A 26,486-nucleotide genomic window follows, 5' to 3' on the forward strand; every position below is an offset into this window, starting at 1 on the left:
TTTAGCAAAATTTAGCCAAATTCTGATGTAGCAGCTCACTGCTGAGAGTTCAGGAACTTGTTAGGCTTGGAATATAATCTTAACTGATGATGATGTGTCAAATAAATTACTTGCTGTAAAGGAGTCACTGGTCACTTTACTTTTCATCTTAGTAATGATAGACATTTTTTAGGTTAGATAAAATTTATAGTAAACCTCAGACTTCTGAAAATATCACCTACACATGGCTTTGCTGGCTGTAGAAATATGTTTGCAGCTATTTAAATCATGTATTATCTTTGAGTTGCAGAAAGACAATGGGACCACTGGCATGCTGACAGAAAACGTGCTTCTCCAAGAAATTGAAGGGCAGAATCAAGAACTGTCAGCTTTTTCTCAAGAAGTTACGAAGTAAGAAATTACTGAACACAAATTAGCTTTCAGAAAAAAAATATAGAGTGACTAATTTCCAGTTAGGTTCACACAGTCAGTCCTAGATCTTTTACTTCATGGGCCAGGTACCAATATATGTCCTTTCCACTTTTCTTATCCCAGTTTTTCCTTTTTTATCAAGAATGGAACAAAACTGTTAAGGTGTTTGGCACTAATGTTTTTAGCTTAGGATACCTCCTCTTCATTCTTTTGGTCCTGTGACTTTCACTTTTTTCCTTGGTTTTCTAATACTACTTCATTCTCAAAACTATTTTTTCTGTATATCTGTATCTCCTTCAATCATATTTTTCAGTACAATTTGTTTTGAAAGAATTGTCTTTTTTTCTTAGTTGATGCACTTCACTAAATCTTGTCACTCAATGCTTTTCTAGTCTTGAAATGTTCTTATTACTTCTGCAACTGAAATTCCATAACAAAACCTTGAAACTTGTTCCTGCTTTGATCAGGTGGCGAGTTTTTTAAAGGACATAACAGAGATGATGACACTTGATAACCTCAATTGCTCTTTTTTTCTTACTGATACAATTTAATATGAAATTTCTTTTGTCTTTGTTTTACTTACTCCTAGAGAAGGCAAACTAGGAGTCCTGCCTTTATTCCCTCTCAAGATCAAAATCCAGTACATAACAGGGGAAGTAAAAATCTTTGAATCTGAAGCATAACATCTACTGTTTATGAAAACAAAAAAAATTGCTCCATAAAACGACTGAAAGTCATATACATCTGTGAAACTTACTGATGAACAATATTAAACCAAAGCTCTGATAATGGGCTTGTTGCATCTAGTTAAATCCAACTGTTGCCTGCACTTTCAAGATCCAGTGCTTAAAATGCTGATGGACTTGAGTGTGGAAAACTTTTTTTTCTTCCTATTCATGCTCTTATTAGGAATCAAGGTGATGAAGCAGATGACTGTTATAGATGAGTTTAGTTCAGAATCTTTTAATACTAGTTTAATGATGGCAGAAAGGTTAAAATAATTTATTTGTGTAAATAGCAGAAAAAAGCAGCTATCAAAGTACTGTCTGGTCACTACTACACAAATGGTTTATACCGTTTGTGTCCTAAAAGACTTTCCCTTAATTTAATCTTCTTTCTCAACTTCCACAACTTGGAATAACTACCTTCTGTCTTCAGTTCAGATTATACTTCCAAAATTGGAATTGTGAAGAATTATGTGGTCTTCTGCATGTAAAAGAAGGTAGTCTTTAAAACAAACAAACAAACCCTCATTTTTAGCAAATGATGTAGACTAACTTTTAAAAAACTGATTTAGAGCTTAACTTCTACAGAAGCTGGTTATGGCCTGTAAATGTTGACCTTAAATATTTTAAGATATAGGGAAAACTTGCTTAATTATAAGCTAGAGTTATCTCCCTGTGTAACTACTACTTGTATAATTATTGTGGGCAGTGTTCTGTTGAAAGTAGAAAAATTGAATGGTGTTTGGTACATACAATTTAGGTGAAGAGTAAAAGGTAGTCTTTGCTGTTCTGGCTTGTGATTATTGCCATGTTATTTTGCTTTAGCCTTAGACTTATTCATTGCAACATTTCATAAACCTTCTGTGCTTTCAGATTGAGGACCAAGTTTCCTTGCACTAATCAGCAAACAAATCCAGGCTTTGTGCTGAGTCCAATCATGCTGCAAAGAAACATAAGTGGGGAGAGTGCCAGTATCAAGGTTTCTATAGAAATTGAAGAATTCCAGCAACCAGTAACTTTTACATGTGACGGTACGTTCCTGCTTTTTAAAATGGACTTTGCTTATAAGACTTAGAAAGGTGAGTTAAGATTGTGCACTCAACCTAGGGCCCTGGCTTTCAGTTTCTGTAGTCCCTGGGTCTCAGGTTACTTGAATTACTTGTAGTTAGTGTGAAGAAGGTAAACGAAGAAAGAACCTAATTCTGGGTAAGTGCCTTCATCAGGAAATGTTTAGAAGCTGTCAAAGTTAAAACTTTTGTTTTAACAAGAAAAGCCAAGCAGACCAGAAGCACTGTTCTGTTCACAGCTGGGAAGGTTAAATGAGTTTTTCAAGAGTTTGACCTACTTCACTGTAATTGAAGGAATGATGTCACCAGAACTGAGATTATTAACTTTTAGTTTTTAATTTCAACCTTGTAATGTATGTTTAAATAAACTCTTGCAAGCTAACTAAAAATTCAGACCAAGTGCTGTTGGGGAGTAAGAAAATGTATTACTAGATTTCAGTATATGATTATGAAGAGAAACATTGAAATAATACAGTTGCAGTGTGGCTCAGGTAGCTGCCCCAGTTTTTTGAGTATATAAGAGTATTAGTTTGGGGTGGAGCTTCTAGGCTTGCCTTATTGTGCATAAATTTTCTCTCTGTAGTTAAGACTGCACAGTACATTTGTATTGAAGGCTATAATTCTGGGTGCTGTCAACTTTTGGCAATCCTTGGTGATAGAATAACTGATAATACCACTGGAACAATATACTGCTTAGTCTCTGTACTCCTCCAGTGTCTATTCCCATTCCCACACAGTGTCACCTGGTAATACTGTCTCACCTGTGCCACGCTGGAGTTTTTCATCGTTTGGGTCTCTGTAATGCTTTAAAGTCACTTGTTCTCAAAAGGCTCAGAGTAACTGTTTTACCCACTCAATCTAGCTGCTGTATTGGAAAATGAGTTCTCCGTGGTTTCATTCTGTGTTCATTTGCTAGGCCTTACAGTTACCCTGCTGTATTTAATACTCTACTGTTAAGAAAGAAGGTGGACTGTAAGTGTAGCCTAGGAAGGGTTTTTCTGCTCCTCATCCTTCTGATTTACACTTTCCTGGTAGTACAGGCTTAATCCTTTCCTACAAAAGGCTTTGTTAGGGTAACTAAAATACTACAGCTTCCCATTCTAGCTTTAAATATCTTGTGCTTTGCACTTTCTGCTGTCTTCCTTTTCTGGTACTGGAATTAATAACAGTTAAACTACTCATCTCCTGTAGCTAGTGAAAGATTGGTGTCAGTAGCTCATATGTGACTAGTAATAGGTGTATTGAAAGTTCTTTTCTTTAATTATATTTAATTCTTCATTTCATTCCTTTAGTTCTTGATCATATAATTGCATACCTTAGCATCCTAATGCTAGAATTACTTTAGTATGGCTTTCTGTTCTGCTTAGAAGGAACTGCATCCTGCCAGTGTTCTGACAACTCAGTCTGTAGAAAGGGCCCAGGAGGAAAAAAAGTAGTTTTAGACCTTATGTATATTTCCTTCTATACCTATTTATTTCTGCATTAATTTATTAGTCTTTACATGGAAGTACAAGTCTACCCAAGCAATCATTGTGCAGAGGAATTAATGTCTTTGGTTAGAGAGTGAGAAAAAGGTGGTGACCTTACTTTTGCATTACTGAACTGGACTCTGCAGGACTGTCAGTCCTTCACCGGCGCAGCCTGTGACTGTCACGTAAACTGTTATTGCATCTCTTTGCCCCATCAGCCATATTGTGTGCTGATGGTAGTACAGCTGTTTAAGTCTAGATAAAAAAAAGTTTTCATAGTCTTAGTTAGTGTATTGGTGTTCCTGAATTCATATTTCTTAGCATTCCTTGTTCTTGACTTCCACATACTCATTTTACATACGTTATCAAATACCTCTGTGCTTGTGGAACTTAGTCATGTATTAATGAGATGAAGCATTTCTGTTGTGAAAGATATTACTGTGCATAACCTCTCTGTACCCAGCACAACATTAACATTTCTTTCTTATAAAAAGATGATTCAGAAAGATTAAGATCTCTGAAAGGGAAAATAAAAATTCTGGACAGCCTGTTGAAAATATTAAAATGCTTTTATACAGTGATTTCCCCCCCCACCCCCCCAGACTTTTGAGATTCTTAGTGGCATTGTTTGTAAATAATTAAAAGAAGAAGATGAGAAGCTAGGGAGGGAAGGGTAGAGAGCATTTTGTACTTAAAAGGTTTATGGTGTTAAAGCATGTCTCTGTGGCTGTGAGCAAATGGATTTGGGGGTTGACTGGGATTACTGCTTTTGCTTAGTAGTTGCTGGGTAGAAAAGAAACTGTTTTTTCAAAAAAAGAACATCTGGAGCCTGATGTGAAAGTACTTCTAGTTGGTGCCAAAGGCTTGGTTGTGCTTGCTGAGATGTGATCTACACAATGTGGAAACTACCCTAGGCAAATGGAAAGGAAAAGGAAAAAAGGACTTTCAGTAGTATTAGCCTCTACTACAGCTGATACTAACTTCCTCAGGCAGAGAGAATAGAGAAGTTCCATTTCCAGCTCTTCAGTTAATGATTTTTAAATTTCAAGCACCTCTGGGATCATCTACCTCTTTGAAGTCATGGCTAAATAAGGCAAATATATAATTAGGAAAAAAAAAAGAGGTATCTTATAAAAAGTCCTGTAAAACAGACTGCAGAGTGGTTTTTGTGCTTTTGATCAAGTCACAACACTCTACTCTGTTTTAAAAAGGATTTATTAATTTCTTAAACAACAGGCAGATTTTAGAAGATGCTTGCCTTTGTGAGAAAAAAAGTGAAGATCTCAAACTACAAAGTTTAGAAGAGCTTGCCCTACAAGCATAAAAATAAATTTCATTGACTCCATTTTGTGAGTGAACAGTGGTTACTATCATTTGCTATAGATCTATATTTAACATCTAGATGTAATTTCTTTAAACAGTGAGTTCCCCTGTTGAGCTTATAATAATGCAGGCACTTTGCTGGGTGCATGATGACTTGAAGGAAGTGGACATTGGCAGCTATATCCTGAAAGTCTGTGGCCAAGAAGAAGTTTTACAGAAGTAAGCAAACTCTTTTTCATTAATATTTAACTCCATGCTTTTTCACGGCACAGTTACTGGAAAGTCTGTCTTTAACAAATAGATGTGTTAAAGCAGAAGTCTTGAAAATGTGAGAGTCATGCTTTGCACAAGATCTGAAATCTTTATAGTTGCTCTGGGTTACAGCAGAGTAAGTTCTCAACACCTTCCTAGAAACCTTTTAAATTCTGTCAATCTGTTGTGTTGGACACAAACAGGGTTTTTTCAGATGAATATTTCTAGAGCATTTCGGTAGCTCTTCAAATCCCAGCAACCAGGAATAAAAATCTATTGATAATTTATAATAATCTGAAATAATACATGGGCTTCGGTTGGTTTTTTTTGGTATGCTTTTTGAACTAATAGATTACAGATACCCATGAGTTTTATGTGTTAGAATACTTGATTTCAAGTTAGCCGCAGTAGTTAAGAGCTTTAGTAAAGTAAAAGTACAGGTATTTGTCAGAGTGTGCTGACACTTCTGCCGAAGTTAAAATGAGATCTAGAAGTCTGTTTTGAAGGTTGATTCACCTTTTCCCTGTTTTGAGCCAACAGGTTACCTTCAGTATTCCATGTGAGTTTTCTCAGAAGTTGTGTGTGTTTGGTGTAACTACAGTTCTCTTTTGTTTAACAGTAAGCACTGTGTAGGAAGTCATGAATACATTCAGAACTGTCGGAAATGGGATACAGAAATCAGACTGCAGCTCCTGACCCATAGTGTAATATGCAGAGATCTGGCCCGAACGGTAAGTACCTCCTGAACTGCAGCAGCAGTGCAACTCTTCAAGAGGCTGAGAGGCTGCTTGAGAGTAATGAATCTGAGATGTAACCATTTTGTCATTAACAAATTACCGTGCCTGATTGGTGTTGGGAATTGTATCCTCTTACACTGAGAGGAAGTAAAATTCATACTGAGTTTTCACAAGGCAAATACTACAATATGGATAATCTCTCCTATTAGACCAAATACTGTAGCTGGGAAAAGTGTGCAAGCATTTGGACTAAACGTGAGGCCTGAAAGAGGGAGCCAAAATCCAAGAGTTAAATAAAAGTTGAAACCAGTTTTGAGGTTTAATTAGATCTGTTTCAGACCATCAAAGTTGAAGCCAGGAATGTTTGGTATCTGCATAGTTAGGCGCTTGATTGCTGTTTGTTCCCTCTTTTCCTTGTCCTGGTGTGTAGACGTTTCATAGACAATTAACTAGTTATTTTTTATTCCTTTTCCCCTTTGAAAAGATCACCTTAGATGTTTCCTTTTCTACTCCACAGATATTAGTAAAGAAAATTCTAAAACAATATTGCAAATTATAGAAAGGTGAGAACTGGGCTTAATATCTAGCATTTTATTGCAGGAAGATGATGACAGAACACCCATACATTTAACCAAACACCTCTACAAAGTAGAAAAGCCTTGCAGAGAACCTATTAAAAGGTAATGTTATGTGGTCATTTTAATAATTAAGCTCACAGCTAGATTTCTAGCTGAGACTGCTATGCTTTTGCACATATATTCAACAACTACCATTTCTTGCAGATCTTCTGTTGAAGAGCTTATTGATGTGTATCACAAGCAAGTTAACATAGCTCTTAAAAATGAGGTAAGTTCATCTCAAGTTATTGCTGAACTAAAAGTAGCATGAGAAAGTTGGGAAAGAGACTTGCAGATATTCCTGGGGAAACTGAGATTGGAATAAACAGCCAAATGTGGAATCATGGATTTTGAGATGCCTCTTCCTCTTTTTCTTGCTAGCTTTTCTTGTGAACTGAGTATTACCTAATCATTGTAGTTAGAAATATATCTTCTAAGTCCTGGGGCACAAGATAATCTTTTCCTTAAAAAGGCTCAAAGAGATCAATTTATGGCAATAGGGAAGAGGTCTGAATCCTGCCTATGTCAGTTATTGTCAGCCATGACTGAGATATTTGTAACAGATAAATATCTACCCAGAAGTGAGCAGTAGTTGTGCACAATGGGAGCTATAACTGAAGTGTGTTTGGAACATACAAGCAGGTTTTACACAAAGTGTAATGTCTTATTCTGCACTAATTTTAAATAATGCTGTCAAAATAATAGTCTGTTTCAGTGTGTATATTAGGTAGCTAAAAGCCACTTGGATGTGGAGTAGTGATTTCCCAAATGCAAAAGCTAGCTGAAGATAACCTGCTTTACTGACATGCGAAAGGAGAAGCTTTAACTCCTGACAGTAATGTAATTTGGAGACCAAAAGTCATCAACAGATAACTGTATTTCTTGAACAGTTTCTAGAGAATAATCTTGAAATTCATTACTTAATTACAGTACTTTCTACTTTGCCTCTCTGGGAATGCAGGTCTGAACAAGCTGATGTCCAGTATTTACATAGTCGTTTAATGTTACTTAATTGCCTTGGTGATAATTCACCTTGTTCTCAAGAGTAGTTTTTAACTCAGTTTTGTAGAAGAGTGAGATCCTACTGCTTCTTGATATAGTGGTGGTTGTTGCTTTGCTCTTGCAGCTGCGTCAGCTTGCTTGTTTAACACATTTCACAGGCTGAAGTGAGGAATGCAAAACATCTCAATTCAGACTTGTGTTTTACTTTTTCTACAGTCTTATTAAGGATGAGAGACGCAGCTTGTATGGGATACTGAATAGGTCCCAATATTAGCATTTGTCTAATTGGAGTTTTGTTTATTCCTTGTACACGTATGGTAGCTGAAGCTTGCTAATCAAAATGAAACAGGGTGAAGTAATCTAAATACCAGTTTCATAGCCTTCACTTTCATGTTGTTGTTCACTTCAGAATTTATCTATGGTCTTTTTATTGAGAGCCTGTGAGGAAAATAACAGCGGAAATGTTGCTTTTCATGTATCAAAACAGCTGTTATCTTCAAAGCGTTAGCTTTCAAAGTGTGGCTTAAATATTTACAGTGTCTTCTGTCTTATGGTTGTTTGCTTACCAGGATAAAGTTAATTGTTGTCAGGTAACTCCCAATCCAAAGAGGTTTTTTATTTAGATGGCTTCTTTGCTCTCTGTTTGCAGGAAGGTTATGAGAATGTCTGGTGGGGTGAGGAGAGTGGGGGCTGTGAATCAGTGCACATCTTACCAAAAGGATGTTACACTAATCCCTTTTATTTAGTTGTAACTGCTCATAAGTGATTCTGGAAAACAACCTATACGTTACACCTTTAAAAAGTACACAGTTGTTTTGAAGTGAATATTTTAATTTTGTACTCTTTTATATTCTTGAACATTGAATTATGACTTAATTTACATTAAAAACAAAGCCTGAGAACACTGTGATAATTTAGATATAAGTGGCTTTTCTTCTTTTGGAAGAGGAGGATGAAGGGAATACTAGGAGCATCTTGACTTTGTCTTAAGCAGCCTACTAGCATTTTAATTCTGTGATAAGAAGCTGATCTAATCCTTTCAAAAAAAGATTCCTGTACAGTAGGTAACCTCCCTTTCTTTCCTTCTCCAAGATGACAGTTTGCAGTTGTTTCATCTGGAAGAACCATTTAAAATACTGTGTAAGGCAAAAGTTGCAACAAACATGTTAAAGTGAAATAGAAAAGATAAAGTTCCATTATGTAAGCTGTAGTGTAGTCTAAGGGTAATTTGAACCTATGATTCTTTTAAGAGGGCTGAAATTCAAACACTACTTCTTTTAGCAGTCCTTTCTCATGCTAACTGAATATCCTTTTTAAAACTACACTTTTTTTTTATGTCATGAGGGAATTTGAGCTTAATATCTCAGAAAATACTTGTCTGCCAACAGTTTAATAGAAAAATGGTTGGAAACCTCACAATGTTTCCTGCAATCTCATTCTGGAATCTGTGCTATTACATTTTGACATAGGGAACTGAGCTATAAGGAAGCTCTCAACACTGAGGTTTTTGTTTGATGAAGTTGTTACAGCACTGTGTAATGTAACTGAGATATTCATCTCATAATGAAATTTTTATGGCAATTAATTCTAAAAGATGTAATAAAAATGAAAGTAATACTGGATTTCACAATTGTGATCAGATCAATCTGTTCTCTCGTACATTCCTTATTAGAACCAGCATAAAGCAGTAGATCACATAATTAAGACTGTCAGAAAAATCTGTTCTACATTGGATTGTGTAGAGACTCCTGCAATAACAGAATCAGTAAAGAAGCTCAGGAGGGCTGTTAATCTCCCCAGGACTAAAAATACTGAGGTAAACTTTCACACTTTGAATTGCATTCAGAGATATGCTTTTGAAAAAGTGATAAGTAGTATTGCATAATCTTTGATAGTTGCAAATACCAGCAACAGTTCAGTCCGGGTTATGTTTGTGGAGTTGTATTTTACCTGGCATTTTCCATTTATTTCAACATCTCTTTGCTATTAATGCATTCATCACTTGCTCTTGGAATCTTTTCTGTTCTAAATAGTGACCTTTTTAAAACCTAGTTTCAAAATACTGTTTTCTGGTTCTGTAACTACAGCCTTGTGTCACAGCAGATGCTACTAAAGCTAACCAAGGGAAACTGACAGCTAGCTCATGACATCTAGAATCAGTATAGGCATACTTAAAGGAGGAATTTATACCATATATTTCTGTGAAGGAGTTATGCAAATAGCAATATCATCTTAGGACTCTTAGTAGTTCATGCTTCTACGTTTCTGAGTATTTGGACAAAAATAAAATCTCTCAGCATGGATTTCAATGATAAAACTGCCTTAAAATGAGCAGTTTGAGCAGAATCTGTCTCAAGTCACATTGTCAAAAAATGCCATCAGATGGAGAAGTTGGCAAGTGAAAAAGCTAAGTAGTCCTTGTAATGCTATTTCTGTTGTTCTAGTGCTTTATCAGGGTAGTGATTCATGTGCTGTTCTATTCACTTTTAGCTTTATCAGTTCAGTGATGTATTTGTGATACTGAGCAGAAGTCTTGCCAAATGGAAGTCAGACCACATCAATATAGCTGTCACAAGAACTAAAATTCTTTCAGGGAAGTGCAGAAGAGGTATTGAGAAAACTTAGTGAAATACAGCATATCAAAGATTTCCTCAGTGTTTGCTTTTTGATAGGAGAAAGCTGTAGAAATAGATAACAGTTTAAAAATAACTTAAAAAACACCTTGTGCTATCCTAGTGGAATTCTTTAGCAGGAAAACCCTGTGAGCCCCATGATGACATCAGCTTAAACAGTAATGTGTATGAAGACATGCAGAATTGCATTCAGAAAAGAAAATGCTGTAGGTTGGACCCAGTCGTATCTAAACCTTACAAAAATAATAATCAAGAATTATCTTCTAATGTTTTTTCAAAGTAATAGTTTTGAGGCCAAAACAGTAAAAGAACACAGCAGTCTCTCAAGTAGAAAATTATAGGCATAGTGCAAGTTTGGCATCTTGTTGTCCAAAAATACTTGGACTGCTTGACAAGTATGGTGGAAACATAAGGCAGCTTTTCTAAAAAGAAAAAAAGTTGTGGTTTTTATTTCCCCCTCCCTCCCATTTTTCTGCATTGTTTTTATGAGTGAAGAATTTTTTTTGTAGCTGAAACTTAATATTGATAAAGATGCTGAAGTAATAACACACTGAGAGTGCAAAGAGAGGTTTCATTCTTCTGCAGCAATTGTGACAAACTTTCTCTGAAGTATTAAGGAGTAACTAGATTGTGTTTCTAAATCACAAACCTAGTTTTCATGCAAAGTTTTAGTTTTATCAGACGTTGAATTTAGTGTGAAATTCTGCCTTATTAGAAGGGAGTAAATTCCCATGATTCGTTTATCACATTTTGGCTTCAACAGGGTTCTTGCTGAGACTAGACATTGCTGTGATACTGTCATGTTTAGACTTCCATTTTAGCAGGCCAAGAAGCAAACACAGCACATAGTACAAAATGACACTACTCAGTGTTCAGTTCTAGGTTGTTTAACATTGTTTTATTCAGTACATTTGTAGTAATTCTGCCTACAATAGATACCTTAATAAATAGAGTAAATAAAAGAGCTATTCAGACTGAAATTACATTTGTAGTAATTCTGCCTACAATAGATACCTTAACAAATGTCATAAATAAAAGAGCTATTCAGACTGAAATTACTGGGTTGCATAATTAACAACTTCTGCTTTCTTCTATAGCAGCCCTGACCAAGTTTTATCTTAGAGAAGTTACTGAGCAATATTCCCCTGTACTGTGTCTTTTAAGAGCTCATAAAGATTGTCAGAATAGTTGAGACTTGACAAAAGCTGATCACTTGAACTTGGTGAATAGTTGGTGCATGATATGGAAATTGTAATGCAGTTAACTCCTGAAGAACTTTGAGTAAAAAGATGTTACAGAAACCCAAATATAGGCCTCTTTCCCCATTTTTGTACAAGATACTTCAGAGCAATGGAAAATTAATATGGATTTCTTGGTACTGAAATCTGCTCTAACTTTACTGTGCAGGTATCCTTAAAATCTGGTGATGACACCAGCAAGAGCTCATCTGGTGAGTAAGGTTCTTGTAGTATGTCTAAAAACTGCTTTCAGGTGGCTCTTTTAGGAAGGTGTGCATTAAAGCTAAATTATACTATAGGTTCGCTTCAGCCTGAAAGCCCTCTGAAAATGAGTATAGACCAGTTAACAAGAGCAGTGGAGGCCCTTCTGCGACTCCACACGAGTTTGTGTGGCAGCTCTGCAGCAGTTTCTCCAGAAGACAGTAAGAATCCCAAGGAAGCATGGACTGCCACAGAACATCTCCAGTTCACAATATTTGCTGCACATGGAATTTCACCTGTCTGGGTATCCAAGTGAGTAACTTATTAAATAAAACTTTCATCCTTTTTCAGCTTTTCTTGTTTGTTTAATTTATTTTCTTTTCCTTGTCCAGTTATGAAAAATACTACCTGGTTTGTTCTCTGACCCATAATGGAAAAGATCTGTTTAAACCTGTTCAGTCCAAGAAGGTTGGCACATACAAGAACTTCTTCTACTTGATAAAATGGGATGAACTGTAAGTGACTTCAGCATGTTAAAACTCTGTAAATATTTTAGTTTAGCCAGTACCTATTTAGCTAGCTGCTGAATACACTCATTCAAGCAACTTTTGTTTCTGATTCCATTTGAAGTGTTGCAAGAACAGTGCGTGAACCTTGCTGACCAATATCAGCATTTCACTACGTGTTTTAAAAGTGGGAATGGAAGTGCTGGACACAGGCTCCATGCTCGTGTATTTGTAGTGTATAACTGTAAGGAGTTGGGGAGGTCACAGCATTCCTTGTAAAGGGAGCAGCTTGTGTTGCTTGCTTGTATGCGTTGTTACAGCCTAACAATGCTGTGTCTGAATTTAAACATCTAATTTAGGATTATTTCTATAAAAACCAGCAGATGAGTCAGTGCTCAGATATCTAACTATACCCCAGGAGAGTATCTGGTTTGAGCTACTAAACTTCAGATTCTCTTTGTGGGGCAGGGGAAGAGGGTAGAAAGGAGAAGGGAACCGTGTACAGAGAAGAAACAAGGAGGGGATGGTGAGTGGTATCTGATAACCAAGAGGGGAAAATATTGTCTCATGTTTGTACACAGCTTACTCTTCTCCACCTCGCAGTTGTCAGGTAGGCTGTCTTAACTGGAGCACCAGGTCAAATCCATGGTGCCCTGTATGTATTTTCCTCACTTGTTAAAGGTCAGAGATCGACCTGTAGGAATACCCTGAAAGTCTTCAGTGACAAATTATTTCAGACCAAGACTGAGTTTCAGGTTCTAGAATACCTGTCTTCAGAGAGTACTCAAGGTACTGGTATTTTAACTTGTGTTTGGATAGAAAACTTTTGTCAGCTGACTTTAAATCTCAGTGAGCTAACATGGAATTGTCTATGTCCTCATAGTGAGCAGAGTGGGAAGACTGGTTGTGCTGGACACTGCGGTTTTGTGTAAGGAATGTGATTTAATATGCAAAGATTTAAAAGGGTTGTTCCAAATGTGGCTGCAATGCAGAAATGTAATTTAGCAGTTTTTTCAAAGTATTAGTATGGGAGATAAAGTGGAATGAAATGTAACTGCATGGAAATGCTGCTCTCATTCATCAGTCTTAACTAACTTGTTGAAAGCAAGAAGCTTCAGTGGATTGTTTGGATAGGCCTATGACTTATTAATAACTGTCCTTCCTCAGACTGACTTATTTTTAATACTTGTATTTTCCAGAATAATCTTCCCCATCCAGATTTCACAGCTGCCTTTGGAATCTGTTTTATGTCTAACATTGTTTGGAGTACTAAATCAAAGTAGTGGGAGTTCTCCTGACTCAAATAAGCAGAGAAAGGGCCCAGAAATTTTGGGTCAGGTTTCACTACCTCTTTTTGACTTCAGGCGGTAAGTATCCAAAATATGGGTAAGATTATTAATGCAGTTTAGTCTATTTGAAGCTTACTCCACTCCTATACCTATAGAAACTGCTTCTATGCCACTGAACATAGTATTAGGGCATGAGAAAGACAAGAATCACAAGCTGTATTGTTACAGAAATAATCCTAAACATCAGTGTTGAACTACTTAAAGATGTTTACTTATATCTGCACAAAAAATCCATACTCAGTTTTAACTTCCCTCCTATACCATACTAATACTTCAGAACTGTTTCCTTGTAGTGTCCTCTGGTCTTAGTATTTTAATAACTAATGTCTTGTTGAAGTAAAGAGACTGACACTAATACCTGTACATGCTTTTTTCTTCAGGTTGTTAACTTGTGGGACAAAACTTTTGCAACTCTGGACCTCATCCCATCCACATCATGCATCAGGGATGACCAGTAAGAAAGGAAACCTGGAAAGGATAATATTGCAGGTTGTGTATAATTCTGACTTTTATCTGACTGTGTTTGGTTTGAATATTGTGACTTAAAGTCTTCATGAGAGATGGTAGATAAATTGATGGTTTGGGGAGAGTGTAAATTGCTAAGTCATATTTGAAAGCAAGTGTGTAAGTGATTATAAGGAGAGTGTAAATTGCTAAGTCATATTTGAAAGCAAGTGTGTAAGTGATTATAAGCATTAAGAGCAAAGAATGGTAAGCTGCCCTGAGCATGTGCAGGTCAGTTATTGAATCACTATCTTGGGGAGAGAATTGGGAGCTGCCTTGGCTATGAGAGCTGGGAGAGACCATCTTAGGCAAGCGATCTATAGAAATGGATGCCAAGATGGGAGTTCAGACCCAAACAATAGCAGTTCCCGTTTCTTCACAGAACATAAGCACCTCTCATTCTAAAGGCAGAGTCCAAATTTCACTTGGAAGAGAAGGCAAATTGTTAAGCATGGCTTAGCATTGTCAGGGACTGTTCTTAAGGAATTGCATCATCTCGTTTTTTTCCTTTCCTTTTTCTACAGGTTGACTTTCCATCCCATGCTTTTGATATTGAGTATAAAATTCCTCAAGCTGCAAAGAGTACTGTGCATCATTCCATAGAAACATTGGAAAAACCATTGAGAGAACGTCTCCTGGCCATTCTCTCAAAAGACAGCACTCTCGGGTACGTTCACCTTTTTATAGCTGCAGGACAATTTGTGGCTAAGCTATAAAATGCTTATTTGTTCTGAATTGTCTTGAATTTGACTTAATAACTTGACATGTGCTTTCCGTGAGTATGTCTTGTCTGCTTCTGTTTGGCAGTTCTTCAGGTACAGTTTCAGCAGTGGCTGTTTATATGCTTTAGAAGCTTTTCTGGCAGGCTTTTCCACTCATCTGCACCAAAGTAACAGTAATATTTTGGTTTATTTCAGATTATACTAAAACTTGTAATTTGGACAGGACAAAAGTAACTTTGAACAACTCTTATAATGTTGGGGGCTTTATTTTGCTTCTCATTTTGACTTTCTGGTGGAAATAGCTGTTAGAATTCCATTCCATTTTGCATGTCAAATTATCTGTATGTAAATGAGTTAATCAAGTGGTGGTGTGTATTATGCATTATCAACTGAACTGCTTTTGTCTACAGGCTATCAAAAGAAGATAAAGAATTTTTGTGGGAGAAGAGACATTATTGTCATAGCCATACGAGTAGCCTACCAAAAATATTGGTTAGTGCCCCTCACTGGGACTGGGCAAGTCTTCCAGAAATATATTCATTACTTCAGCAGTGGCCTCCTTTATCACCATTAGCTGCACTGGAACTACTTGATTCAAAGTAAGAAAAACAATGAAAATAAGTTATTTTTGTGTGTTGTGCATTAAATGGCTATGCTTCAGTACAAGATTCTAAATGGCACTCTTGTGGAAAACGTTGCTGCATTTCTTGTATCAAGAGCTAAGTTTTCTTAACATTTTGAAGCACAGGTACTCTATTCATGTAGGCTCAGCCAAGTCATGTAGTGATGAAAGAACAGCGATGGTGCTTAGGATTCTGACTTCTAGTCTGTGGCAGGAGAGCAAGCTATACAGCAAAGCTGTCAAAATTGACATTTGGAGAGATCAGTATGCTTGTCCTAAACAAACACACACACATGAACCTTAAAGTCATGAAGGACCTCAAATCCATAGGTCCTTTACTGGGCTATTAAGAGTTTCATATTGTTTTTGTTTCTTGTTTGTTTTTTTAATCTAACCCATCTCAAAACAACAAAACAAAAAATGAAAACAAAACAAAAAAATCCAACCCAAACCCCAACAGCAACATACTTCCTACATGCACAGAATAAACTTCACCTGGATTTGTGGTGACTTTCTAGGTTTGCTGATCAGGAAGTCCGAAATACAGCTGTGAACTGGATAGAGACCTTAAGTGATGATGAGTTGACAGATTTCCTCCCTCAGTTTGTACAGGTAAGATTTTCTGCCTACACTGAATTTATTTGCTCTTGGAAACCTGATGGGCATGCCTATAACTGGTCACAGAAATGCAATGGCACATCTCTGTGCTGAATAAACTTAATGCATGGTATGGAAACCAACCTGAATAAATGAATTTGACTTAAAGACAGGCACACTGTGCTTGTTCTATGGGTATATGGTGATTCTGTCTGTGCACTAGTCATAAAAACTCTGTGTTTAATAAAATCCACACATTATTTTTTCCTTGTATTTAGGCATTGAAGTATGAAACCTACCTTGACAGTGCTCTTGTCAAATTTCTTTTGGCTCGGGCACTGGGAAGCATTCGAATAGCACACTACCTATATTGGTAAGATGTTCTTCATGTAATGTTTACTCTAAGATTAGTATTTCCAGAACAAATGCTCTTTCTTAATATCATAATCCATAGCAATAAATGCCACAAATTAAGAATATACAAAATGTCAATCCTGTTTTTAAGGAGAAAGCTTTAGGAGGCACAAACATCTTTCATTTTTGGTCCTACATATCAATAGCTTCACATACATATGGTACAGATTAAACATTTTAATGTCTTTGCATTGCATTGCTTGCTGTGTTTTCCTCAGGAAAAATTAACTTGAATCCTCTATTTCAGGCTTCTTAAGGATACACTATATGATGTGAAGTTTGGTGTAAGGTATGAGCACGTTCTTGGAGCTTTTCTATCAGTCTGTGGAAAAAGACTGAGAGAGGAGCTTGAGAAACAGACCAGACTGGTGCAGCTTTTTGGAATGGTAGCAGAAAAAGTGAAGCAAACAAGTGGATCTGCTCGTCAGGTGTGTGCAAATGATTAATATTCTGTAGGAGGATTAGGCTTAGTGTACCCTAAAAAAAATCCACTCAAATGCCATTTTGGTCCTGTTATGCAGGAATGCCTATGAATCTATTACTCTGCACTTGTAACAAGATGATGACTCAAGTTGGTGTTTTGTCAAATCTGTCATCTGACACATAAGATAGTGTGAGGTGTCAGAGTTAGAAAGCAGGAAGGTTTCTGTGTACACTGAACTGGAAATGGATTTAAAACTATTGCTGCTGAGGAACGATCCCATTATGCAAAAGAATTGGATATTTCTTTATATGCTAATAATAGGAACTCACAGTGGGATAGAGTGGGATGCTGTCATCTGGTTCGATCAAAAAGCCTTACAGGCTTGTGTAGGTTTTCTAATAATTGTTCTGCTAGCTTAAAACCAGCAGTTTCAATTTCTAGCATTCCTTTGACATCAAGGAGTTAAAATGTTGCCTTCAGGGTATCTTTGTCCAGAAGTTTTCTGCCGTTGCTGCAGATAAGAAAATGTCAGCTCAGTTATTTTTGCTTGCTTGCAGGCTGCCTTGCAAAATGGTATGGAACGCGTGCAGTTATTTTTCTTGAAGAACAAATGCCGTTTGCCTCTCAATCCCAGCCTTGTGGCAAAAGAGCTAAATATTAAGGTACTGCACATCCAGAGTTTCAAAACCTTTTTTTGTAAAAATATGTACAGGCAAAGCTTTTACAGTTAAAAGTGATGCTTGATAGCTCTTCATGTGGGGAAGGTTTTAATTAAAAATTCTGATGGAACAAGGCAGTAAAACTAGCTGGAAATGATAAAATTTATACATATGCTTGTGTAAAAACAGTGAAGGTACTTGTATTAAAATACATATTTCTAATAACTTATTCCTTCAGACTCTATTTCAAGATAATAATTCCTGGTTATAGTAAAACCAGAGGACAACATGCATGGAAAAGTTCTGTTATGTACTAGTAATCAAAAGAGAAGATCGAGCATGACTATAAAGCTCAAACAATGAGTAGATAGGTGAAATACCTGTTACTATTTGTGTCCAAGAGAAGTACTGAATTCAGAAAAGCAGTCACTTTATTTTATTGTGAAAGTTCAGCAATTAATAATGTAGGAGGAGGTAAATCACTTTTTCATAACTGTAAGATATGACAGTATCTGCTCAACCACATTCTTGATTATATCTTCGTGCATGACTGAAAATCTAAAGGCCTATGAACAGTGAATATAATCCCATGTGGGGAGACATGGTTCATCTTGCTTTCCTTTTCTGCTGTAACTATTAAGTTGAGTATATATTTGAAAGCAGATATAAGAGAAACATTCAAATAGTCTTTTATAATATATTCTAAGTTTTGAAAAAAGCTGATGATAAAACATGTATCTACTTCATTACTCTTCCTTTCAAAATGTATCAAACATCATTGTGCAGCACTATTGGCTTTTGGACAAGAATTCAGCAAATAACAGCCAAAGGGCCCTTTATTCAAAGGAAGCTCGTATTTGCCACAATTACAGTGTTGGAAGTCTGAATAGGCACATTGTGTGTCAAACCTGCTTGTTGTCGGAATGTCTTGTTTTCTGGGCTAGCAGGAGTAGTCCTTTTTGAGGATTAACACTTGATTTACTTGCAGGCATGTTCGTTCTTCAGCTCCAATGCAGTACCGCTGAAAGTTGCACTGATAAATGCAGACCCTCTAGGAGAAGAAATTAATGTGATGTTTAAGGTAGGCCTTACAAATGTGTATGAGGACAAAAAGGCTGAATGATATTCAGCCTTTCATTAATACGATTTAAGCATACACCAGTATGCATGGTTATGAGTTAGTTTCTCTGTATCTAGAAACCAATGTCTGAATAGGTTGTAAAACATAAATATAAGTCTACTGCATGTGAATGCTTATATGTAGCCTCTCTATGTGTGTGACTATGAGGAGACAAGTAGCACAGTGTATCACTTCCTAGAAATGTAAAACAATTAACATCTCTGAAGTTGTATTTTTGATGAAACCATGTTATGTTTCAATTTACCTTGATCTTTTTCCATTGAAGGTTGGAGAAGATCTACGACAAGATATGTTGGCTTTACAAATGATCAAGATCATGGATAAGATCTGGCTGCAGGAAGGACTGGATCTTCGTATGGTTATCTTCAAATGTCTCTCAACTGGAAAAGATCGAGGTGTGAGACCAGCTGCCTCTGATCTTTGCTCCATCACTACAATTCCTTGTCGTGCTGACAAGGTGAAAAATTTCAGTGCAGAGGCAGGACCAAGAACTAATTGAAGGCCGGAAGCCTTCTATAGAAGGAACTTCAGTACTCAAGAGTATAGCAAGTTAAATTACTCTGAATTTCCTGGTGGCTGAGTTGTATTTACATCTGTAATTCTTCTCTTGAGTACTGAGATTTCTAAGTGTTCTGCTGCCGGGGAACAGTGGTACAAACAAGTAAATAATATCGCAGAATCAGAGTCATAGAACCAGTCAGGGTTGGAAGGGACCACATGGATCATCTAGTTCCAACCCCATATGATAAAAGCTAGGATGCCATTGCAATCCTGATTCTGTAACTTGAGTTACAGTGAAAGTATTGAAGTCAAAACTGAATTTCTCAGTATTTGGAATCTGCTACAGTTGAGTCAGGGAGTATAATCCATGTACTGAAATGTATGCAAGGAAGAAAAATGTGACATTACACATACTGTCTCCTAGAAGTTTTGTCATATGCCGTTAAAGGTCCTTGGAAATGTGAGGCTGTCTTTTAGATTAGAAAGTACATCACAGAATGCTTTAAGTTTGAATGTACTGTTTTACTAGTTTTTAATGATTCTCTAGAGCTAGCCAGTAGGAACTGCAAGATCTTTAAGAGGATAAATGATGACTGACTTAATTCTTCAGTCAGATGTTACAACAACAGGATGAAAACTATTAAATACATGGAAACATTGGAAATTTCACTTGGGAAAACTAAGCAAGACTTGCTTTTTAGGGGAACAGGTGGCTTATCTTCTACTTCAAATGATGACTTGATTACACAGCATGTTGTTTTTTTTTTAATTATTGCTGCTAATATTAATATTTCTAAATTACTTGAAGGATTAAAGTGAAAAGGAAAAAATACAACTTTGCTCTTGCCAAGACAGAAATAAAACACCATCAAATAAATGTTTTGCTTTTAAAATTTGGATATCAAAATGTTTTCAGTAAATGATATCTCCAAAATAAGGCTACATGTAAAGCCCATGGCCTTATTTCAGAATAACAGTCTGGTCTGTTTCAACACTGAGCAGCAGTTGAAATTGTAAGATTAAGCAAGTGTCAGTGTATGAGAAGTGTCAGCATCAAAATGTTTTGCCATTAGCTTATACACCAAGACTAGTTTAGGTAGTAGAAAGTAATAATTCAAAGTATAACTCATATGTGCATTCTAGCAACTGCAAGTAATTGTAGTAAAGTAAACCTAACTTGGCTTGGTACATGTTTCATTGTATTTTGTGTAAAGGCATGGTAGAGCTTGTTCCTGCTTCAGACACACTTCGGAAAATTCAAGTGGAATATGGAGTAACAGGTTCTTTTAAAGACAAGCCTCTGGCTGAATGGTTGCGAAAGTATAATCCCACAGAGGAAGAATATGAAAAGGTAACTTCTTTTGGTGTTGAACTTCTAAAGAGGATTAATAATACCCTATGAAAAAAACCCGAAATTCTTACTGACTTGGTTATATAACTTTGGGAAATGGATTTTTAATTTTTTTCCCTATACTTGCAAAATGAAAATCCCTTGTGTAAGTGAAAAGGAGCCAGTTGGATTCTCAGGATTCACATCAGGAGTTTTTATTAGATATAGACAATATTACTTGAAATTTAACTTAGTGTGGGATGGTGACTGATCTTAATTGTGTTGTAGGAACACTGGCCTCTTACACAAGCACATGAGATTCAAAACTTAAAATGTTTTCCTTTGGCTACAAAGTTGTTCCAGGACATAGGAAGAACGAATCTTGTCCCCTTTTTTTCTGCTGAAATGTTTACATTCTTCTGCAATTTGCCTTCTGTTCCTCTTTTTCTTTTATTTGTAAAACAAAACTACCAGTTTGGTGCATATTCTGTTATCTAAAGGTACTTGTAAAGCTACTTGTTTGAAGAACATTATTTTGGGAAAAGAAAAATGCAGATTTTAGGACATGTCCTGTCTGCTTTGGATATTGCTCTTGTTAAGGTTGACTGTTGAATGCATAAATGCTGTTTTGACACTGGTACTTGATCTCAATTCACTTTTTTTTCTCTCTCTTCCAGGCCTCAGAAAACTTCATTTACTCTTGTGCAGGATGCTGTGTAGCTACTTATGTCCTGGGAATTTGTGACCGCCACAACGATAATATAATGCTCCGAAACACAGGGCACATGTTCCACATTGACTTCGGGAAATTTTTGGGCCATGCACAAATGTTTGGTAGCTTTAAAAGGTATTTTCTGTAGTGAAGCAATATAGAGAATTAAGTGTTTGGGTTTTTTTTAATATATTTTTATAAACATTATAATTCTGTGCACCAACCTTTACATTCCTGTTCTTGGCTGTTCTCATGAAGTCAGTATCTTCTACTTGAATTACAGCATTTGCAGAATGCATTCAGTTTTACCTGCATAGAATTAATAGAATGAGTGTCAACATTACAGAACAGTGAACAGCAAGTCTGTATTTACTACTCTTCTGTGTAGGGGAAGATAATTTGTATCTAGGGCAGAGAACTTATGCTTTCATCAGGTGATAACATAGTCATTACATTTCTTTTGGTGTGTTGTGGCTTCTGGAAATGAGGGATGGAAGGTCTTGTAACCTGCCCTCTAAGTGTTGCTGCAGGAGATCTGCTATAGGTCCAGTACTGTGTGAATGTGCAGGGAATCTGAGGTAGCACTGAGAACCCAACCCCAAAAAGTAAAATGGCATTAATGAATTGTAAAATGGATTAATGAGTGGGGATGGAGGCGGGGAGGAAATACAGGACAAAGTAATAGACCTTGTAATTAACTTCAGAATTGTGTGTTCTTTGACCAGGGATCGAGCGCCTTTTGTGCTGACATCAGACATGGCTTATGTCATTAATGGTGGGGAAAAGCCCACAATTCGCTTTCAGTTGTTTGTGGATCTCTGTTGTCAAGCTTACAACTTGATAAGAAAACATGCAAGCCTCTTCCTTAACCTACTTTCATTGGTAATCATTTTATTAAATACAGTTAAAACTTGACAGATCTCTCATGCTGGATTGTATTAAGTGCTGTGTATATTTTTTACGCTACCAAAATGCTTAATGCATGCTCTGAAAAGCCAGAAGTACTTTTTAGGTGGGGAGGCAGTATTTGGTTTTTTAAAGTTTGTTTGGTTTTTTTTTTTTGCTTTGCTTTGCTTTGCTTTGCTTTTACTAGCTACCTGTTTCCTGAGAATTTAAACTAGAAAGATACTCTAGATGGTACTGCAGAATGTTTTAACCGCTTTTAACTCAGCAGAAATTGTGAAGGGAGTTAATGCTGATTGTTGGCTATTGCTGTTGCATTCAGCAAGTTAGTACAGCTTCAAATTAATTTGGTCTAAGAGATTTAATTATTACATTCTAAAATTATATTGGTTTTATTGCATGAAATCTGTAAAATCCTGCAGATGCTTTCTTCTGGGTTACCAGAACTAAGTGGGGTTCAAGACTTGAAGTATGTCCAGGATGCTCTCCAGCCCCAGACAACAGATGCAGAAGCTACCATTTTCTTTACAAGGTACTGGGTAAATGCAAACTAAAATACCTGTCAGCATCATCCTCTTAATGGGATCTTTCTGCTATAAAAAAATATATATTTACAAACATGTCTGTATAAGCTGAGTAGTTTCACCAACATTTCATGATTCTACAGTGTACCAGTGAACTACATAAATAAAATGAGTTTCATAGAAGCTTAATGCTTGTGCTATAATCCTTTGCCTTTAAGAGTAACTGTGCAATAATTTTGTTTGAAATAGTGAGAGCAGATCACTGTTTGGCTGTTTAACCCTTGCATTTTGAATGCATCCTAAATTGTTTACTAGTGGTGTAAGATTCTATGATTCTAAGTGATGGGAACCTTGTAATGCATGTAAAGAAGTTCTGTCTTCCAAGAAGTGTTTTTGCACACTAGGGAGGGATGTGACACTCCAGTGTAGGAAGTGGATGTGTATATATAGCATAACTGAGTTGTTGCTCTGTGTTTAAAAACAGTACAACAGCACATTTTGTAAAAAAATGGGAACGTTTTTACTGACTCTGAAAAGACTTCACTTCTTGGAGAACTACCTTTCTTGTAAACTTTCAGTTTAAAAACGATTTGTCAGTACGAACTTGAGGTTTGTTGCTTTTAGACTTTCCATAGTGGTGCGAATGAATCAGGCTGTTGCGCGTTAGGACATGCTCTAGTATTTGACATGAATTTTTTCTTTTGTAGGTTGATTGAATCAAGTCTGGGAAGTGTTGCCACAAAGTTTAACTTCTTCATTCACAATTTGGCTCAGCTGCGTTTCTCAGGTCTTCCTTCTAATGATGAACCTATCCTCTCATTTTCTGCTAAAACATACTCTCTTAAACAGGATGGACGAATCAAACAAGTGTCTGTGTTTACCTATCAGAAGAGATACAACCCAGATAAGCATTATGTAAGTATGTGAACTCTGTTTCCATTCACCGAAAGTACTGTGCACTTTGTTGTAACAAGTTAATCTCCTTCTTGCCTCAAGTTCAGTACTTAGTCACACAGAATTAATCCAAGGAAAGCTTCCCTTTTTTAGCCGTAAGTAGCTAGCATTGAGGTACACAACTAAGTCCCCTTCATTGACAGGTATTTAGTAAATACAGCTATAGGTATCTGTTCAGTTGGGCACTAATTTCAGGTTTAGGATGAGCTGTAGAGTTTTCTGCCTCTGGATGGGCTGGAGTTATCTTCATAGCAGTCCACACAGTTGTGTGTTCAGATGTTTAACTACAGTGATAACACACTGCTGCTTTGGCTGCTGCTGAGCATTGCTTGTGCAGTGTCAAGCCTTTCTGTTTTTCTTCTACTTTGCCCCTCTGCCCCCTGCACAAAGTGGGCTGTGGGTGGCCAAGGAACAGGGAGAGCTGACACAGGTTGGCCAAACTGATTCTTTGTTGTATAGTGTCATGCTCCGCAATGATAACTGGGGGTAGGGAAAGCAAGTGGGGGTTGAGGTTTTCCGAGGTGGCTGCTGCTTGGGAACTGGCTGGCCATGAGTTTCCCTGTGGGAGGTGGAGAGTGATTGTCTTTGCGTCACCTCCCCTCCCAAGGACTGTCTTTATCTCAACCCACGTGTCTTCTCACTTTTGCTCTTATTCTCTCTGTCCCATTGGTGAGGGGGTGGGAGTGAGCAAGCATCTGTGTGGGAGCTTAGCTGCTGGCCAAGGGAAACCAACCGCAAGAGTGCTACAGGACAGAGTGGTATTTTTAGCATCCAATAGTAGTCTTCAAAATTAAGGCACTTCTTTGGAAAAGATCTAGAAGGAAGCAGAAAAGGCAGAAGTAGTGGAGGAGATAGCTTTTAAAAATGGAGTTCTGAGTCATGTAGCTGCCTTCTGTAAAACTGCTCATTCCTCAGCAGGAGTCATTGAGTTAAACACTTGCTGGCTTTGTTCTGACCTTCCATTAAAACTAAGTTTGCTCCTAAGAGGAGCCTCATTACTGTATTAATGCACTCACAGTTATCAGACTACACTTTACTCTCAGAATTTTGATAGAGCTGTGTTACACTTCAAAAAAGAAAAAAGTTTTTTTTTTTTTAGAAAAAAGTTTGCATTAATTTCCACCTTTAGAAAAGTTTTGTGGTAGTGTTGACCCTGGAGATACACATCTAGATGTGATCCTGCACTGATGTGGCAACATTTTGTACACCTGCTATACAGTTTGAGCTTACAGTGAGGCTTAAAAGGGAAAATGTGGACTTCTTAGCCTTAACTAGCCTTATTCCCTTGTCAGAGGTGGAATTGTGTTATGGGAAGATCATGGGATACTACTTCATGTTACAGCAGGACTATTTATAAGTATATCTCTACTATAAAATGCAAACAGTGTTACTGGGATATGTCTGCAGGAGGATTACTGTAGTAGAGTTAACTGTTGACAGAATTGTTCTGTCATTTCTCAAATACTGGTACTACTTTTAATCTTTGTGGTTTTGCTTTGGACAGATCTATGTAGTGAGAGTTTTGAGGGAAGGGCAAGTTGAACCAACTTTTGTCTTCCGAACTTTTGATGAGTTCCAGGAGCTCCACAACAAGCTTGGCATTCTCTTTCCTCTTTGGAAGTTACCAGGGTATGTTCCTAACTCACTCATTACTACTGTAACAGAAACAACAATGCTCTCTCAGCTGGCTGGAGGAAGAAATAGCTTAAAATGGAGATAAAACTGCTGAGGGATAAACTGGACCACCAAGTTGGCAATTAAGAGAGAAGACTCTTGTGTCTAAGTTTTAAGGAGGAGAGCATGAGGAGCAACTCAGTGTCTTCAGTCTGTGTGTCATATCACTTACAACAATTATGTATAAATGTTTCCTTGCCCTTCTATAATGACATTATTTATTAGCATGCTGTGTTTCCACTCATGGTTGACATGTAAAACTGAATGTCACCACATGGGATGGAAATGACAGTGAAATCTAACTGTACTTCAAAAATTAGAGAAGTTAACTGAAAACTACCTTGTTCTTCTCATGTAGCTTTCCTAATAAGATGGTTCTGGGGAGAACACACATAAAAGATGTAGCAGCTAAAAGAAAAGTGGAGCTCAACAGCTACATACAGAGTCTGATGAACAGTTCTTCAGAGGTGGCAGAAGTGAGTTAAAAGAACTTAAGCAAATCCAATGCAAGTTTACAGATTTTGGTGTTTGTTAACACATAAACTAACGTGTATCCTTTCTTCCAAATGTAGTGTGATCTTGTTTATACTTTTTTCCATCCATTACTTCGTGATGACAAAGTGGAAGGAATAGATGGAATAGCCAGACCTACAGGTAGGTAATGGTTTGGGAGGATGTTTATAAAGTGGATGGCTGTGGTGTGACATGGTTACAATATGGTTTGTTTAGCTTTTTAAAATCTTTTTTAATGAACTGTCATTTTCCCTCATGGAAAACTTTGCTGCTCTGTATTTCCAGATGTGCCTGCATACAGTTTCAAGGAAGCTTAAACTATACCAAAAATCGCAACGATATATGTGATTGCTTATGACTTAACTAAATTAGTTTTTTACTTAAACCTCCAAGCATACAAGAGAATGCAAAAATCTTTAAAACTCATGGCCTTGCCCTCTTATTAGAGAACTAGAAATAAAATCAGAAACTGACCTTGGTTTAAGGCTTGTATTTTTTTTCCTATATAAACGTTGGTGTAACCCTGCTGAAAATGTACCAATATTACAAAGGAAATAATTGTGTTGTTTTTTCAGATGCAAGTCCATCAAGTCCTACCTCAGGCAAAGTGGGAGGAGAAGTGAAGCTATCCATATCATACAGAAACAGCACTCTATTTATCATGGTGATGCACATTAAAGACTTGGTAAGTAGAGGTACTCAGCTCACTGTCAAATGCTGTTTCTATTTTGTCAATTACCTTTTTGAGTTACACTGGTGCAG

The 26,486-nt window shown here is 36.9% G+C and overlaps 1 protein-coding gene across 1 annotated transcript in view; it reads left to right on the forward strand.

Annotated features, from left to right (window-relative positions):
- PIK3C2A (phosphatidylinositol-4-phosphate 3-kinase catalytic subunit type 2 alpha) overlaps positions 1–26,486 on the forward strand; it is a 91,482-nt gene that overhangs the window by 61,159 nt on the left and 3,837 nt on the right. The window contains exons 5-33 of the mRNA XM_064163627.1: positions 290–390; positions 2,010–2,167; positions 5,094–5,214; positions 5,867–5,978; positions 6,585–6,664; positions 6,767–6,830; positions 9,276–9,419; positions 11,644–11,686; positions 11,774–11,987; positions 12,068–12,190; positions 13,381–13,548; positions 13,911–14,019; positions 14,559–14,701; positions 15,167–15,355; positions 15,897–15,990; positions 16,254–16,348; positions 16,637–16,817; positions 17,371–17,475; positions 18,461–18,553; positions 18,879–19,008; positions 20,329–20,465; positions 21,122–21,291; positions 21,882–22,038; positions 22,482–22,591; positions 23,291–23,498; positions 25,042–25,166; positions 25,570–25,687; positions 25,784–25,865; positions 26,300–26,409. Of these exons, the coding sequence (XP_064019697.1) occupies positions 290–390; positions 2,010–2,167; positions 5,094–5,214; positions 5,867–5,978; positions 6,585–6,664; positions 6,767–6,830; positions 9,276–9,419; positions 11,644–11,686; positions 11,774–11,987; positions 12,068–12,190; positions 13,381–13,548; positions 13,911–14,019; positions 14,559–14,701; positions 15,167–15,355; positions 15,897–15,990; positions 16,254–16,348; positions 16,637–16,817; positions 17,371–17,475; positions 18,461–18,553; positions 18,879–19,008; positions 20,329–20,465; positions 21,122–21,291; positions 21,882–22,038; positions 22,482–22,591; positions 23,291–23,498; positions 25,042–25,166; positions 25,570–25,687; positions 25,784–25,865; positions 26,300–26,409 (3,684 nt within the window). The remainder of the gene's footprint in view (positions 1–289; positions 391–2,009; positions 2,168–5,093; positions 5,215–5,866; positions 5,979–6,584; positions 6,665–6,766; positions 6,831–9,275; positions 9,420–11,643; positions 11,687–11,773; positions 11,988–12,067; positions 12,191–13,380; positions 13,549–13,910; positions 14,020–14,558; positions 14,702–15,166; positions 15,356–15,896; positions 15,991–16,253; positions 16,349–16,636; positions 16,818–17,370; positions 17,476–18,460; positions 18,554–18,878; positions 19,009–20,328; positions 20,466–21,121; positions 21,292–21,881; positions 22,039–22,481; positions 22,592–23,290; positions 23,499–25,041; positions 25,167–25,569; positions 25,688–25,783; positions 25,866–26,299; positions 26,410–26,486) is intronic.

Source organism: Pogoniulus pusillus, chromosome 24 (assembly GCF_015220805.1).
Source record: "Pogoniulus pusillus isolate bPogPus1 chromosome 24, bPogPus1.pri, whole genome shotgun sequence".
NCBI lineage: Eukaryota > Metazoa > Chordata > Aves > Piciformes > Lybiidae > Pogoniulus > Pogoniulus pusillus.